At 42.9% G+C, this 12249-nt stretch overlaps 1 protein-coding gene across 1 annotated transcript in view; it reads left to right on the top strand.

The window, feature by feature from the left end:
* commd9 (COMM domain containing 9) overlaps positions 1–12009 on the top strand; it is a 34993-nt gene extending 22984 nt beyond the window's left edge. Inside the window, exons 2-6 of the mRNA XM_068046820.1 lie at positions 1108–1233; positions 6841–6980; positions 8169–8203; positions 8376–8479; positions 11491–12009. Of these exons, the coding sequence (XP_067902921.1) occupies positions 1108–1233; positions 6841–6980; positions 8169–8203; positions 8376–8479; positions 11491–11631 (546 nt within the window). The 3' untranslated portion in view covers positions 11632–12009. The remainder of the gene's footprint in view (positions 1–1107; positions 1234–6840; positions 6981–8168; positions 8204–8375; positions 8480–11490) is intronic.
* Positions 12010–12249: the final 240 nt, after the last annotated feature.

Here is a 12249-nt window from a genome sequence, read left to right as displayed (position 1 = left end):
GAGGCTGAAATAGTCTGTTTGCAAACTCAGTGTCTTATTTGAGCCCAAGTTGAGCTTCCAACCGCGTATCTGTGCCATTACCAAGACCACCTATTTCCACCTCCTAACGTTTCCTGACTTCACCCCTGCCTCAGCTTATCGGCTGCTGAGACCCTCATCCATGCCTTTGCTACCTCCAGACTTGAATATTCCATGCATCCTGGCCAGCCTCCTACATTCTACCCTCCTTAAATTTGAGGCCTTCCAAACGTCTGCTGCCTGTGTCCTTACTCACATCAAGTCCCATTCACCTATCACCCCTGTGCTCACTGACCTACATTGGCAAGTGGTTAAACAACACCACGATTTTAAAATTCTCATCCTTTTTTTCAAATTCCTCCATAGCCTGGCCTTTCTCTATCTGTTAACTTCTCTGGCCCCACAAATCTCTGATATCTGCACTCCCCTAATTCTGATCTGTTCAGCATCCCTGATTTTAATCCTTCCACCATTGGTGGCCATGTCTTTAGCTGCCTAGGCCCCAAGCTGTGGGATTCCCTCCCTAAACCTCTTCACTTCTTTGCCTCTCTTTCCTCCTTGAAGGCTCCTTCAAATCTACCTCTTTCGCCAAGCTTTTGGCCATCTGCCCTAATATTGATTTAGGTGGTTCAGTGAGAGATTTTTGCTTTTTAGTGCTCCGATGAAGCACCTCGGGTAGTTTTGTTACACGAAAGGTGTCACAGAAATACAAGTTGTTAGATCTCCAGCCCCCTCTCCCCCCACCTCACCCCCCCCCCCCCCGCCTCAAAAACAAGTTCCTTCCACTTTCTTTGTTTCCCACCTCTAGCCCCTGTGCCTACTCACTAGCCTCCCAATCCCTATTCTCCATGAGTCCACCTTGTCTATTAATCCACCACCTGCATCTTGTCCTACACTACATTCCACTTGCCCATTGACCTTGCTCTCATAGACCTACAGTGTCTCTCTGTCTCTAGTGCATCGAGGTTAAAATCCTTGCCAGTCCACATGGCCTCATCTCAATGTAACTCTACGAGATATATTGTGTTAAGGGTGCTTTGTAGAAATGCATATTATTGGTGATCACGGGTTTGAATTTCTGTCTTTCAGGCTCCTTCAAAGGATGTGGTGAGGCAGTTATGTCAGGAATGCTTTTCCTTTTCAGCGACCAACTCAGTCAGTTTAGTTGACAGCACTGTCAAAAGCTTATCAGTGACTCCCGAGGAGGCAAAGCAGGTAAGAGAAAACTTGAGTGTGTGTCTTGTAATTATGTGTTTAATATATTCTATAGCCTTAACTGCATCTAAAAAGTAAATCCATGCATTTTTGTAAATTTAGCAAATAAAGTAGTGGCGCAGTGGTTAGCACCGCAGCCTCACAGCTACAGCGACCCGGGTTCAATTCTGGGTACTGCCTGTGTGGAGTTTGCAAGTTCTCCCTGTGTCTGCGTGGGTTTCCTCCGCGTGCTCCGTTTTCCTCCCACATGCCAAAGACTTGCAGGTTGATAGGTAAATTGGCCATTAGCAATTGCCCCTAGTATAGGTAGGTGGTAGGGAAATATAGGGAATGGGTCGAGTTTGGGCTTAAGAAGGGGATGAAAGTTTTGAAAGAAAGGGTGACAATGGATGAATAGGAGGAACTACTTACAATTTCAGCTGGCATGGGAGCCAGGGAAGAGAAGTTGTCAGGAGTTTAGAGGAATGGCGTCGAAGGAGCAGGAGGTGGGTTTCAAGGATGAGATGAGTGTGAGGACGTAAAGGAGGATGGGGGAGAGGCAAAAGAGTAGTGGAGATAAGGGTTAGGGTAGGAGGGGGCCTGAGGGGAGATTTGGGTTGGGAATGAGGGGAAGCATCAGAGGCAGCTGAACAAGTGGGCTGGAATTTTGCACTGGGCAGGGAGCCATACAAGGATTTTACACTCTCCAGGCCCTTAATTGGCCTTGGCCCAGGAAACGCAGTAAGTGTCTGGGGCCTTGTCGGGGCCAATCGGCCGGGTTCCCACTAGGTAGGGAGTGGGGGGGTGGTGGGGGAGTGTTGTGTAGTGGGGGCGGTTGGGCCATGGGGGGGTCCCCTCTGTGGGGCACAGGGTGTCCAATCACGAGGGTCCCGCCAGGTTTTACTTTGCCTCCTGGAGGGCCTGAGCCACCCGCCTGCCGCTGGTAAAATACCAGCAGCAGCAGGAGGAGGCCTTAAGTGACAGTTAATTGGCTACTTAAGGGCCTTGATCATAATTCAGTCAGTTTTAACATAATTATGGAAAAGGACAGAGATAGAACAGGAGGTAGAGTTCTCAATTGGGGCAAAGCCAATTTTACTAAACTGAGGAGTGATTTAGCAAAAGTGGACTGGAAACAGCTACTTGCAGGTAATTCAGTGTCAGAGCAGTAGGAGGCATTCAAAGGGGAGATTCAAGGCGTTCAGAGTAAACATGTTCCCACAAAAAAAAAGGCTGAGACGACCAAATGTAGAGCCTCATGGATGTCAAGGAGCTTACCAGGTAAGATAAGGCAGAAAAGGAAAGCTTATGTCTGACACAGAAAACTCAATACTACAGAAAGCTGAGAGGAGTATAGAAGTGGAGGGGTGAAATCAAAATGGAGATTAGGAAAGCAAAGAGAGGGCATGAAAGAATATTGGCAAACAAAATCAAGGTGAACCCAAAGATATTTAATCAATACATTAAGAGTAAGAGGATAACTAAGGAGAGAGTAGGGACCATAAAAGACCAAAAAGGTAACCTATGTGTCGGAGCAGAAGATATTGGTATTGTTCTTAATGCATACTCTGTGTCTGTCTTCACAAAAGAGGGGACGATGCAGATATTGTAGTTGAGGAGGAGTGTGAATTATTGGATGTGCTAGGGAGAGAGGAAACATTAATGGGATTAGCATCCTTGAAAGTTGATAAATCACCATGGCCGGATGAAATGCACCCTAGGCTGTTAAAAGAAGCAAAAGATGAAATAGCAGAAGGTCTGACCATCATTTTCCAGTCCTCACTGGATACAGTTGTGGTGCCAGAGAATTGGAGAACTGCTAACGTTGTACCTCTGTTTAAAAAGGGGACGAGGGATAGACTGAATAATTACAGTCTAACCTCAGCAGTGGACAAGTTATTGGAATCTATTCTGAGAGACAGGATAAACTGTCACTTGGGCACAGGTTAATCAAGGATAGTCAGCATGGATTTGTTAAGGGCAGATCATGTTTGACCAACTTGATCAAATTTTTTGAAGAAGTAACAAGGAAGATAGATGAGGGTAGTGCAGTTGATGTGGTCTTCATGGATTTTAGCAATACTTCTGACAAGCTCCCACTTGGCAGACTGGTTTAAAAAAAAAATCCCATGAGATCCAGAGAAATGCAGCAAGGTGGATACAAAATTGGCTCAGTGGCAGGAAACGAAGAGTAATTGTTGACGAGTGTTTTTGTGACTGGAGGGCTGTTTCCAGTGACGTTCTGCAGGGCTCAGTACTGGGTCCCCTGCTTTTTGTGGTATATATTAATGATTTGAATGTAAATGTAGGGGGCATGGTCTAGAAGTTTGCAGGCCTACACAAAAATTGGCCATGTGGTAGATAGCAAGGAGGATAACTTTAGGCTGCAGGAAGATATTGATGGTCTGGTCAGATGGGCAAAAAAGTGGCAAATGAAATTTAACCCAGAGAAATGTGAGGTGATGCATTTGGGGAGGTCAAACAAGGCAAAGGGATACATGAGTAATGGGAAAATACTGAGAAATGTAGAGGAGGTGAGGGACCGTGGAGTGAATGTTCACAGATCCCTGAAGGTAGCAGGACTGATCGATACCATGGTTAAGAAGGCATATGGAATCCTTTCCTTTATTAGCCGAGGTGTAGAATGTAAGAGCAGGGAGGTTATGCTGGAACTGTATAACTCATTGGTAATAATAGTAAGGGATTTCAACTACCCAGATATCAACTGGGATAGTCTTAGTGCAAAAGGCTTAAAGGGGGCGGAATTCTTGAAATGGTTACAGGAGAGCCTTTTGAGCCAGTACGTAGAAAGTCCTACAAGAGATGGGGCAGTACTGGACCTAATCCTAGGGAATGAAGCCGGATAAGTGGTAGAGGTGTCAGTGGGGGAACATTTCGGGGATAGTGACCTGTATCTCTAAGATTTAAGGTAGTTATGGAAAAGGACAAAGATGGATCGAAAATAAAGGTACTGAATTGGGGGAAGGCCGATTTTAAGATGATAAAACAGGATCTGGCCAAAGTGGACTGGGAGCAGCTACTTGTAGGAAAGTCGACATCAGATCAGTGGGAGTCATTTGAAGAGGAAATAGTGAGAGTTCAGAGCCAACATGTACCTATTAAGGTGAAGGATAGGACCAACAAGTCCAGGGAACCCTAGATGTCAAGGGATAAGGAGGATTGGATCAGTTTTTTTTTAAAAAAGGAGGCTTATGGCAGATTCAGAGCGCTGAAAACAGTGGAGGCACTAGAGGAGTATAGAAAGTGTAGGGGGGTACTTAAAAAAAAAAGTAATTAGGAGAGCGAAGAAGGGACATGAAAAAACACTGGCGGGCAAGATAAAGGAAAATCCCAAGGCGTTTTATAAGTATATTATAGGCAAGAGGATAACCAGGGAAAGAGTAGGGCCCATTAGGGACTAAAGTGGCAATCTGTGTGTGGAGCCAGAGGACATAGGTGAGGTTTCAAATTATTACTTTTCATCTGTGTTCACTATGGAGAAGGATGATGTAGGTGTAGAGATCAGGGAGGGGGATTGCGATATAGTTGAACAAATTAGCATTGAAAGGGAGGAAGTATTAGCTGTTTTAGCAGGCTTAAAAGTGGATAAATCCCCAGGCCCAGATGAGATGTATCCCAGACTGTTACGTGAGGCAAGGGAGGAGATAACAGGGCCACTGACACAAATTTTCAAATCCCCTCTGGCCACAGGAGAGGTACCAGAGGATTGGAGGACAGTGAATATGGTACCATTATTTAAGAAGGGTAGCAGGGATAAACCAGGTAATTACAGGCCGGTGAATCTAACATCAGTGGTAGGGAAAATATTGGAAAAAATTCTGAGGGACAGGATTAATCTCCACTTGGAGAAGCAGGGATTAATCAGGGATAATCAGCATGGCTTAGTCAGGGGGAGATCGTGTCTGATTAACTTGATTGAATTTTTTGAGCTGGTGATGAAATGTATAGATGAGGGTAAAGCAGTTGATGTAGTCTATATGGACTTCAGTAAGGCTTTTGTTAAGGTACTGCATGGGAGATTGGTGAAGAAGGTAAGAGCCCATGGGATCCAGGGCAATTTGGATCCAAAATTAGCTTAGTGGCAGGAGGCAGAGGGTAATAGTCGAGGGTTGTTTTTGCGAATGGAAGCCTGTGACCAGTGGTGTACCGCAGTGATTGGTGCTGGGATCCTTGCTGTTTGTAGTGTACATTAATTACTTCGGGAATATCGGAAGTATGATCAGTAAGTTTGCAGATGACACGGAAATTGGTGGTGTCGTAAATAGTGAGGAGGAAAGCCTTAGATTATCGGATGATATAGATGGGCTGGTAAGATGGGTGGAGCTGTGGCAAATGAAATTTAATCATGAGAAGTGTGAGCTGATGCATTTTGGGAGGACTAACAAGGCAAGGGAATATACAATGGATGGTAGGACCCTAGGAAGTACAGAGGGTCAGAGGGATCTTGGTGTACTTGTCCATAGATCACTGAAAGCAGCTGCACAGGTAGATAAGGTGGTTAGGAAAGGATATGGGATACTTGCCTTTATTAACCGAGGCATAGAATATAAGAGCAGGGAGCTTATGATGGAGCTGTATAAAATGCTAGTTAGGCCACAGCTGGAGTACTGTGTACAGTTCTGGGCACCACCCTATGGGAAGGATGTGATTGCACGGGAGAGGAGATTCACCAGGATGTTGCCTGGGCTGGAGCATTTCAGCTGTGAAGAGAGACTGAAAAGGCTGGGGTTGTTTTCTTTAAAGCAGAGAAGGCTGATTGAGGTATACAAAATTATGAGGGGCATTGATAGGTTAGATAGGAAGAAACTTTTTCCTTTAGCGGAGGGGTCAGTAACCAGGGGGCATAGATTTAAGGTAAGGAGCAGGAGGTTTAGAGGGGATTTGAGGAAAGATTTTTTTCACCCAGAGGGTGGTTGGAATCTGGAACGCACTGCCTGAAGAGGTGGTAGAGGCAGGAACCCTCACAACATTTAAGAAGTATTTAGATGAGCACTTGAAACACCATAGCATAGAAGGCTGTGGGCCAAGTGCTGGAAAATGAGATTAGAATAGTTAGGTGCTTGACGGCCGGCACAGACACAATGGGCCGAAAGGCCTGTTTCTGTGCTGCATAACTCTATGACGAACAACCACACTTTCAGCCTGTTTTTATCTGAGCCAAAGTGGATCCCTAGTTAATATCCACGACCTTAGTACAATTAAATACTCAATTACTATACAATTAGCAAGTTGTCTATGGAAAAATCTTTGATCTCCAAGATGATCCTAGAGTAATGGGCAGTTTTGGCAGAGGAAATGAAACCAGCTTGAATTTGATGTTGTTCAACCAGTTATGGAAGTGAATCACTAAGCCCATTATGCTCCAGCTACACTATAGTTTGTGCCTCTTGGACTTAACAAGGAAAGATAGTTTAAAGGGAGAGTCTCTGCTTTTTTTTTCACAAAATGTAGTCCCTTGACTGAAGTAGATTTTTCAGGTGCAGTAAGGAGAAGTTTGCCCATGTCTGATGCAACAATGCTTGGTTTATACTCTCAGTAAGGGGAAAAAAAGATTTTTGACAGAGCAGAAATACCTTATTTCTATTCCAATTAATTTTCTCCCTACAGTTGATTTGCTCCCTTCATAGTTTCACACGACAAGTTGCATTCCAAGGACTGACTTCAGCTGAAGAGATTCTTCCACTCTTTCCTGATAACTTCCATCAAAACCTGAAGAATTTGTTAACTAAAATAATTCTTGAAAACATGTAAGTTTTTTTTTTGGACCTCCCCCCACCCTCTCCTCACTCTGTGTTGCTGTCTGCTCGGCTGCACTTGGGAGTTAAAGTCTCACTCAGTTAAAGACTCAGTTAAAACTAAGAGTCCACTTTTTGAAAACGATAGTCAATCCAAACTCTCCTCTGGCTTCACTTGCTTTGGTTTTCTGTTCTTACTTGCGCATCTGTGGGGAATTTGTGAGTACATTGTGTTTTAAAATGCCAGGTGTTTAAAAAATGGGAACAATCACTTGTCAAATGAGACAAAGAAATATCAAACAGTAAATGCAAATTCTTTCTTGTCTGGGATGAATGTAATCTGATAAATAGCTTTTGATGTTTGACACTTAGTTTGTATAATGAGCTGTAAAATTAACATGAACAGTTAACATATGGAGACCAGAGAGATCATTGTGTTTAAGTAAGCATTATTAAGGGCTGTCAAGTCTTGAAAGTGGCAAGAGAGTCTGTACCTCTTAATACTGCAGTCCAGATAAGTGCAACTTCCGCTAACTGTAAATTCATGGACAATAATTAGTTTCATGTTCTACCTCTAGACTTGACTATTCCAGTGCTCCTCTCACCTTGCACCTTCTGTAAACTTGAGCTTATCTAAAACTATTGCCCATATCTTAACTTGCACCAAGTCCTGTTAGCCCTGTCAGACCTCCATTGGTTCTCAGTCTGGCAATGCTTCAATTTTAAAATTCTCATCATTGTTTTCAAATCCCTCCATGGTCTGGCCCCTCTTACTGCAGTCTTACAACCCTCTGAGATCTCTGCGCTCCACCAACTCTGGCTTCTTGTGCATTCCTTATTTTAATTGCTCCACCATTAGCAGTCGTTCCTTCAGCTGCCTTGGTTCCAAGCTCTGGAAATCCCTCCCTAAACCTCTCTGCCTGCCTACCTCGCTATCGTTTAAGACGATCCTTAGTAGAGGATAGAGTCTCGATGTACCCATGCTGGATCACGAGATTTGGAGATTGTGTGCGTGTGTGCAGGAACTGCAGACTACCCACCTGAAAGAAAATAATCTTCATTAAGATGATGCACCATTGCACTTGTTTCTGTACTGTGATGGTCTGAAGTGCTGTTCTGTCTGATCTTGTAGTATGATCAGGCAGGTGGTAGATGGGTGCTGTTTATTCTCTGAAAATCAATTTCAAATGTCTATTTCAGAGCTGCCTGGAGGAATGAAGCACTTGCAAACCAAAGTAAGCACAACTGTTTCTTTATCCATATTCATCAGTGTATATTAGGTGCATCCATTGCATGTGATGTGATTCTTAAGATATTAATTTCTTCCCCACTGGTTATTGATACCTTAATAATACCAGTTCCTTATCCAGTAGGCTGAGACTGTGTTTTCTTCTTTCTCCCCAATAGTTTCCTTGCCCCATCTCATTGACATGGATTGGAGAGTAGATATCAAAACCTCCTCTGATAACATCAACAGAATGGCAGTGCCCACTTGCCTGCTCCAGATGAAGGTATCACTGTGTGACTCATGCTGCTAACATTTTGAGAATGCGGATAAATCGACATCTTTTGAACAACAGCTTCAATGCTGTGATAGAACCAGTTGGTCAGTGTCAACCAGGCTCATCCCAGATACAGGACAGAGTTTCAATTTGGTCTTTCTCTTCAGTACTGGTGGCACCACATGACTCTGTTTCCCAGTTTATTGTATTCTAATCTATACTGTGTACCAGTCATCCCTCACCTGAGTGGGACAACAACTTTACAAGGAGAAATTTTAAATATCTGCAAAATGGATATTTTTGGGACAGAAAAATCAGACGAATCAATGGCAGCCAGAATGGTGCAAAAGTTGAGCTCTTTCTCCCTTTATGTGCCACTGGAGATCGGTATCATTCATGAATAGTTTCTGCAAAATGCAAGTGGGTAATGGGAAAATAGGAAGAAACAGAATATAAGAAGTTTGAGAAACAACATATTCCTGTTTTTATAAATCTGAGAACAGTGGCTGCAAGCGTATTAATTAAACTGAGTGCAAAATTGACAAACTTCAGATTAGACGAAGTTCCACTGTTGCATGTAGAGTAGTAGATATAGGAAGATCTCTTGAGTTACACCAATTGTCAGTTGGTGCATTTTTTTTTTACAGAAAGAGCGGACTGTATGCCTGGTTAGGAACAGAATTGAGACGAGAATAAATATACACAGAGATGAGGAAATGCTAGCTTGCCCAAAGTTCCAGTTGGTAAGACCTTCTCTAGGAGTTGCGGCTCAGTGTGGGAAGCCTTCCATGTTTCTGTGATTCGGAGAGCTATATGGGTACAGGTATAACTCCTGGTAGAGCTGCTCAAGTAAGATTGGGGTCAGACTGCAGACAGTTCCACCGATCTTGGTGGGAGCCAGACAGTAGACAGTTTCACTGTTCCTATAGGTACAGGCTTGTGACTCAGACTAACTGTTCTTATGGAGACAACTCGAGTGATCTGCTTGATGTAAGGAGATCAAGTCAATTACCTTAGTGGAAAAAATGGGTTGCCTCAAATGCCTCTAACTGACTGTGGCTAAAGGCAGTGGGCATATATTGATTCAGTTTCAGACCTCTGCTGAATTAGAGGCTCTAGCAAATTTACCTCGGGTCCCTTAAGGGCGAAGGATGGGACAAATCCTACTCTTAATTGTTATCCATTGTCCCTTACTGGGTGGGGATTGTGGACATGGGATGAGAACTGCATTAGGGTTGGGTCTGAGGCTTTCCACAGTCCAATGTCCTGCTGGCACTCACCCATGAACAGTGGGCATTTAGATGATGTACTGAAGGATGGCCATTGCTTCTGAAACTTTCTCAACATTGGAATCAGCACTGGCTGGAGAAGCGGGGAAAGGTGGTACAGTTGACTTCTGTGTGGGACATGATGGTCCTGAGCTGTTGGCATCATAGAAATGTCATGTAAAGGAAGAATTAAGGATTCTGGAGTTTTGTATAATTTAACCTTAAGAGGTTTTGCAGAACCTGTCCCTCGGCAGGCTGCAGTTTGCAGTAAATTAGATTTTCCTGATCTAATGGAATAGCCTTTTTCCACAATGTTTTCTTGTGGAAGATGTGAATGGATGTGAACAATTTATGAAAATATTCCTCAGTTTAACCTACAAATATTGATACAAAGAAGTGAATATCGGAGATTCCTATAAAAGTCCAGAACTTGCAACAGTAAAGTTTGCTAATGTATGGGTGCACTGTATATTTTAAAATCAAATTCAAGGAGAACACAATTCAGCAGAGTTCTTGTTAATGATTTTATTCAGTATGAGGATGTGATTTTCTTTGCTGCGTGAAAGAGCATTCCTCATCCTTGACGTGTGGTGACACAAATGCAAGATTAATAGCTTTGAGCCAACAGTCGTGAATTTATAGAGGAATAATTGCTGTATATCAGGAAATCTTGTGCTCAGTAATTTTTCTTCTGCATTAGACGTGTATGGAATGTTACTTTGGTTGGTATGTTAAAATTCACTGTTATACTTGCTGACAGTCATACTAGACTGCTGCTGTTGCCTAATTAAGACAGGTTGACCCTGTTGCCTCAGGACTTAAGTACACCAGCACACGGTTGTCAAATAAGTTTCAATACTATGGGGCCATGAGATTCAATATGGAGTAGAAATGTGGTGCAGTCAACATTAAATAACCATACCTGAATCCCAATAGCAGAAACCGCTTCACGTCTGCACCTGGTTAAGCAGAATGTTAGTGGATCACACCCCTTCCCATTTCCCATGGATAGAATCCCAATTCAAACAAAAATGATTCCCTGGTTATCCCTATTTCATCTCACAAACTAGTCAATATTAAAGATATCAGGTACAGACAGCAGCAACATACGTGTGCGTTAAATCACTGAGCAGTTGATATGGAGCAGTATTGATTTCGTTCATGAAATGTATTTCGTTCATGAAAAGGGCGGCGCAGTGGTTAGCACTGCAGCCTCACAGCTCCAGCGACCTGGGTTCAATTCTGGGTACTGCCTGTGTGGAGTTTGCAAGTTCTCCCTGTGTCTGCGTGGGTTTTCTCCGGGTGCTCCGGTTTCCTCCCACAGCCAAAAGACTTGCAGGTTGATAGGTAAATTGGCCATTATAAATTGCCACTAGTATAGGTAGGTGGTAGGGAAATATAGGGACAGGTGGGGATGTTTGGTAGGAATATGGGATTAGTGTAGGATTAGTATAAATGGGTGGTTGATGGTCGGCACAGACTCGGTGGGCCGAAGGGCCTGTTTCAGTGCTGTATCTCTAAACTAAACTAAATTTGATGTAATTGTGCAGTCCCTTGGAAAGCTAGTTACATGTTTGTTGGGATTCCAAAACTGCAGAAAGGTCCTTTGTTAAATTGCACACCTTTGTTAAATTGTGCTGTGTGTGACTAAAATAAAGTTGAAAGTAAAATGTAATGATTTATGTTGCAGTAATCTGCACGTGCTGGCAAAGTTTTACTCGCCTTTTCTAACTATTGCGCCTTTCCTCTCAGATTCAGGATGACATCAGTGTCTGCCGAGATGGACCTATCATTTCCACTGTGTCCCTTGAACTAAGTAAAGAAAAGCTGGACACAATGTTGGATGGACTCGGCCGAATCCGGGATCAGCTTTCAGCTGTGGCAAGCAAATAGCATGTTTACTAACTGTGCCAGAGGAGTACAAGTATTGGAAATGCCCACAAGTATCATGTTCAGGCCTAAAGGCTTGTCATGTTGCCCTATTTTGTTAAATGGGACTTTGCATTGTTTTCAACCTGTCTGTGATCTAATTTCAAATGCATTGAATGTGTGATTCCTGTAAATTTCCACTTCACTTTCTTTGCCATTTGATGTAAAATGGCTTAATTGATTTTTCTACATATTATGTCACAATTTGCATTTCTCCTGTGTATTGTGAGCTTTGCATTATGCACACTCGCCTGAGTTTGGTTGACTGAAGATCTCCAAATACAAAGTAAAATGTCCATAGAAGACCAGCACTTTTGTAATTAAAAGCAATGTGAAAACCTATTGCTGTTTGTTGAAATATTTATTCCTTTAATTTAGAAATCCTGTGTTAAGTGACATAGGAGACAAAACAAGGCATCTTACTTGTGTATAATTTATATCTTTTTAAAAATTTAATTGGAACTATGTAAATGCTAATGGGACCTAGACTCGGATTTCACTGGAACACTGTTGATGTGTGGCTGCATATAAATGTTAATGTTTACCCTAGCTCTGCAGAGCTATACAGAATGGACTGTATAA

The sequence above is a fragment of the Heterodontus francisci genome, chromosome 14 (assembly GCF_036365525.1).
Source record: "Heterodontus francisci isolate sHetFra1 chromosome 14, sHetFra1.hap1, whole genome shotgun sequence".
NCBI classification, from domain to species: Eukaryota; Metazoa; Chordata; class Chondrichthyes; order Heterodontiformes; family Heterodontidae; genus Heterodontus; species Heterodontus francisci.
The sequence above is the reverse complement of the archived record's forward strand: the minus strand, read 5'-3'. Positions and strand labels throughout refer to the sequence as shown.